At 31.7% G+C, this 5,621-nt stretch overlaps 1 protein-coding gene and 1 non-coding gene across 2 annotated transcripts; one reads left to right on the forward strand and one right to left on the reverse strand.

The window, feature by feature from the left end:
- Window positions 1–3,102: 3,102 nt before the first annotated feature.
- On the reverse strand, window positions 3,103–3,209 carry LOC127793613 (small nucleolar RNA R71). Its single transcript, XR_008021454.1, has one exon. It is a non-coding gene; the product is annotated as a small nucleolar RNA R71 (small nucleolar RNA).
- A 493-nt stretch (window positions 3,210–3,702) lies between these two features.
- LOC127799091 (uncharacterized) lies at window positions 3,703–4,563 on the forward strand. The gene is made up of 2 exons (XM_052332854.1): window positions 3,703–4,285; window positions 4,397–4,563. The coding sequence occupies exons 1-2, from the start codon at window positions 3,703–3,705 to the stop codon at window positions 4,561–4,563; spliced, it is 750 nt and encodes a 249-aa protein (XP_052188814.1).
- Window positions 4,564–5,621: the final 1,058 nt, after the last annotated feature.

Raw genomic sequence — 5,621 nt, forward strand, 5'->3', positions numbered from 1 at the left:
TATGAGGAATAAAAAGAAGCAGGTGTGCAAACCATATGGCTTATCAAAGTTGTCAAGAAATAAAATAAAAAATAAAAAGAGGCTATGTGGATAGCCTGGTGTGATGACCGTTTAAATTAAAGAAGAGCAGAGCATGGGAATTATTATTTTATGCGCCCAACAGTTTCCAATAAATATGAGAGAAGCAGAAGATAGGGGGAGACTCTGGAGCCTGGAGAGTTGAAATTTGAAGAGTAGCATACGCGAGAAAAAGGAGAAAAATTGGAGCCTTTTGGAGGATTGGTGACAGCATCCATGTGAAGGAAATCTACGCAAAAAGAGTTTTACCTTCTTCTCTCATTTTCTTAAAGTCTATTTATGTTCATTTATTATGTTATGGATTTTATCGTTTGTAAAATGAACTAAATTCTGTAACTAGGGTATTTTGATGTAATTTGAATATGACAATTTGATTTTTATGGAGTGATTTTCTTTATTCAAGCAAGTGTTTATTATTGTGCTTAATGCTATCAAATACTTGGCCAATATTTAATTGATTTGTTAATATAGATTTAGACCGAAAAGAAAAATCTATAACTCGATCTAGATAATAAACACCACAAGAATAGAATTGGAACGAAAGTAAAGATTTGACTTGTGTGGTTAATTACTTTTACATGAATAATTAAATTTGAATTATCAACTATTTAAATTATATTGGATTATTTAGGTGAAACCAAAATACCCTAATGCTCTCAAAAACTTAAAACTCTTCATATTTATTTTCTGTGTTATTATTTTATTTTGTTAATTAATCCCTATTAATCAATTGTTTAAATAATATTTAGATTAATATAATTTTGATAATTATCACTCGATTCTCGTGAGAACGATATTCTACTTACTACTCTATTACTTGTACGCTCCGTATATTTACGAAAAATCGCCATCAAGTTATTGGCGTAGTTGCCAGGGAATCTTGATAATATCAATATCAAATAAATTGTTTGTTAATTTAAACTTGTTTTATTCTGTATTATTTGTTTTCTTTTAATTTAACGTATTTTATCTTTTGTGTACGTGTTAGTATATAAGTTATATTTTTAATATTTCTTATTAATTTTCTATACTACGTTTGTGCGTTCACTCTCCATTTTATTTTATTATTATATATTTGAATAAAAAAATATATAAAAAAAAATAGTGGGTCGGCCACCGAGTGATTGAGAAAAGTACCCTACTGTAGCCTACTCATTCAAGTGTTGCTGCCTCAATCCTCGTGCAAGAACTCCCAATTTTCACTCACTTGCTTTTCGTCACCCACTTTCTGTTAAATAATAATAATTTATTTTCTCTTAAAGTTTTAGACGGTATTTATAATTTTATTTGTGTTTTATTTGTTTTATTTTAGTTTTGTAATTTCTCCATTCGTGTATTTTATCTTCTATTTTAATTGTTATATATTTGATTAAAAAATATATATATAAATAAAAAAATAAAAAAAATAATAACGTCAACTGGGTTGCTGGCAACCCACTATTCTCAACTTTATTTTTATATATTTGATTGTAAACAAAAAAATATATATATATCTATATAAAAAAAATAAAAAAAATAATAAACAATAAAAAAAAAAAAATCTTTTAAAAGCCTACCACATTTCACGTGCCAACATTCCTCCAGCTCATCTTGTCTCCCACTAACTAACTACTTCAATTACTTTCATCCGTGAGCTGTTTTTTTTTTTTTTTTTTTTTTTTTCAATTCTCTAATTACATATCTAATTGTTAAATAATAATAATAATAATAATAATAAAATAAAAAATCTATTAAAGTGATTTTTTTTTTTTAGCTAAAAAAGGAAAAATTGTTTACTTTCCATTTTAGTGGCAACGTGGCCCCTCCCAATTTCAACTTTTAAAGCCTTCAACTTTCAATAACCCAGTTTGCTTTGTTTCCCACTCGTCTCCTTCAAATGCTTTGGTTTCTAATAAAATATAATAAAATATTTTTAGTCTAAGTATAATTTGCCTTGGTTCTGTGAGCTTGCTCCATTAATTTGATTGTATATTTGATAATAAAATATAATAATAATAATAATAATAATAAAATATAAAAATATAAAAAAAGAAAATTATTTTTTTTGTTAAGCTATTTAATTTACTCTTAGTTGTAATTTTTGGTCTTCTGTTAGTGTAATATTTAATTTTGTTTTATACTTTTTAGTTTAAGTAAATTTTGTATTGAGATGTTTATTTATTAAAATAAAGTGTGAATTATTAAAAAAAACAATAAAACAATAAAATAATAAAAATAAATAAATAATAAAAAAAGTGCAATCTCAATAACCCGCCACTTTTGGTGCATTGCTATTGCAGCATTAGGGGCATCATTTCTGTGAAATTTGTTTTGTATTGAATACTTAATTTCTTGGACATTGTTTATTAAATTTAAATTATTTTTTTTATTAATTTAGACTCTTTAGATAGTTTTTGTGAGTGTCTTTGTATTCTGTGATTTATTTTTATTTTTTATTATTATTTTGTTTTTTTACCATTATTTTGTCTATCTTACATAGTCTTGTTTTGTCTATCTTGCAGGCTGAGTGCATGCATGCCAAGAAATTGTGGAGAAATTCTGCTATTTGATCCAGAAATAGATAGAACTTATCGAGTAATAAGGAAAGCAACGAGATTAGCATGACAAATAACAGTCATGGCAGAAAATCACAACCAGAACCAGAATTAGGAGCAAAATCAGAGATTGCTACGTGATTATGCCATGTCAGACCCAGTTGGAGCTCAAGGTAGCATATTGAGACCAACGGTCAATGCCAATAATTTTGAGATCAAACCAGGACTCATTCAGATGGTTCAGCAGGGTCAGTTTAGTGGAAATCCAACTGAAGATCCTAATGCACACTTAGCAAACTTTTTAGAGATATGCGACACCATCAAAATGAACAGCGTCGGTGAAGATGCAATCAGACTGAGATTGTTTCCTTTTTCATTGAGAGATAAAGCTAAGGTATGGTTGAATTCAAAAGCTCCGAATTCATTTACCACATGGGTTGCCGTATCATAAGCATTCTTGAGTAAGTATTTTCCACTAGGTAAGACTGCTAAACTCAGGAATGATATTACTAGTTTTGTTTAATTTGATGGTGAATATTTGTATAAGGCATGGGAAAGGTTTAAGGAATTGCAAAGATGGTGTCCACACCATGGTCTATCTCATTTAGTTAGAATCACTATAGATGCTGCCGTAGGGGGTGTACTAATGGGTAAGTCTATAGAAGATGCTTACGAGCTGCTTGAAGAAATGGCTTCCAACAATTATTAATGATCTACTAAGAGAGGTATGCCTAAGAAAGGCTTAGGTATGTATGAAGTTAATGGCATTAATATGTTAAACGCCAAGGTGGACAATCTTGTAAAAATGTTTGATAAGTTCGGGAATGTCAATGCTATTTATTCTAATTTCAATTCTGCCAGTAATTGTGATTGGTATGAGAATGCTCACTTGGGTTTTGATTGTATGCAGGTTGAGCAAGCTTAGTATATTTCAAATTCTAATAGGCAGAACCAGCAAAATAACCCATTTTCTAACAGCTACAATGCATGTTGGAGAAATCACCCCAATTTTTCCTGGAGGGATTAGGGCGGCAGTAGTAATTTTAGGCCTAACAATCCTCCTGATTTTTAACCAAGACCTCAAGGAGTGATGCAACAGCAACCAGGAAGCAAGCCGTCTTGGGAGTTGGTAATTGAAAAGTTGGCGAATGCCACTATGGAGAGGTTTGAAAAGCTGGAGGCAAAAGTAGACCAGATGGCCAGTTTCAACAGAAATCTAGAGGTTCAATTGGGGCAGATATCAAATGCCATAAATCCGAGAGATCAAGGTAAATTTCCTAGCAAAACTAAGATGAATGTAAGAGATGAAGTCATGGCAGTGACATTGAGAAGTGGTAAGCAACTTGGTGAGGTAAGTAGCAAACATGTTATAGGGGATGTTGATAAAAAGAATAATGTTGAGATTAGTGATGAGAATGAGCAGAATGAGACACCATCCCTAATACCACCTGTTAAACCTTATGTTCCTCCTATCATTTTTCCTCAAAGGCTTAAACAGAATAAGGTTGACAAACAGTTTGAAAAATTTCTTGAAGTTTTTAAGCAGTTGCGCATTAACATTCCATTTGCAAATGCTTTAGCACAGATTCTCGCTTATGTAAAATTTTTAAAAGAAATTATGTCAAACAAAAGAAAGCTGAAGGATTACAAGACCATTGCCTTAACTATAGAATGTATTGCTGTGATTTAGAAGAAACTATCACCAAAGCTGAGAGATCTAGGGAGTTTTTCTATCCCTTGTACTATTGGTGATATTGATTTTTCTAAAGATTTGTGTGATTTAGGTGCGAGTATTTCATTGATGCCTTTATCTGTGTGCAGGAAATTTGGACTTAAGGAGATCCAACCAACTACCATTTCCTTACAGTTAGCTGACAGGTCGGTGAAGTACCCATCAGGAATTCTAGAAAATGTGCTTGTGAAGGTAAAAATAATTCATAATTCCAGTTGATTTCATTGTTCTGGATATGGATGAAGACGTGGAAGTTCCTATCATTCTTGGACATCCTTTCTTTGCCATAACAGGAGCTGTTATTGATGCGAAAAATGGTAGGTTAACATTGAAAATAGGTGAAGAAGAGGTAGAGTTTGATCTATTTAAAGCAAGTAAATATCCTTCTTTCACTGATCATGTGTTAAGAATAGATTCTGTTGATGAGTTAACTATAGAGGTTTTTAAGACAAAAATGCCTAAGGAACCTCTTAAGAATTGTTTAGTGTGTGCAGGAACAACGAGAGATGACAATGTGAAGATTGCACAAGTAGAGACTACTTTGGAGAGTCCATGTGCTAAGTTTAAGCACAAAGGTAGGTATTTTGAAGAGTTAGGAAAAGGTAAGCCACTCCCCCCTTCTAATGTGCAGGCACTAGTTTTTGAGTTGAAACCATTACCATTACATCTTAGGTATGTGTTTTTAGGAGAAAATAATACTTTACCTATGATTGTAAATGTTTCTTTATCTGATAGTCAACTTAACAAACTGTTGTGTGTCTTGAGATTGAGAAAGAAGGTCATATGATGGACAATTGCTGACCTTAGGGGGATTAACCCTTCAGTGTGTGTGCATAAAATACTAATAGAGGATAACCATAAAACTGTCATTGAAAATCAGAGACGATTAAATTCTAACATGAAAGAAGTACTAAGGGCTGAAATTCTGAAATGGTTAGATGCAGGAATTGTTTATCCTATCTCTGATAATGCATGGGTTAGTCCAATGCAGGTGGTACCTAAAAAGGGTGGGATGACTATTGTGCATAGTGAGAATAATGAATTAATTCCCACGAGGACAATAACTGGTTGGAGAGTTTGCATAGATTATAGAAAACTAAATAGTGCAACCCGTAAATATCATTTCCCTTTACCTTTTCTTGATCAAATGCTTGAGAGACTTGCTGGGTTTGACTATTATTGTTTTCTTGAAGGTTATTCAGGGTATAACCAGATTCCAGTAGCCCCCGAAGACCAAGAGAAAACTGCTTTTACTTAACCATATGACACTTTTGCAT

The sequence above is a fragment of the Diospyros lotus genome, chromosome 1, assembly GCF_014633365.1.
Source record: "Diospyros lotus cultivar Yz01 chromosome 1, ASM1463336v1, whole genome shotgun sequence".
NCBI lineage: Eukaryota > Viridiplantae > Streptophyta > Magnoliopsida > Ericales > Ebenaceae > Diospyros > Diospyros lotus.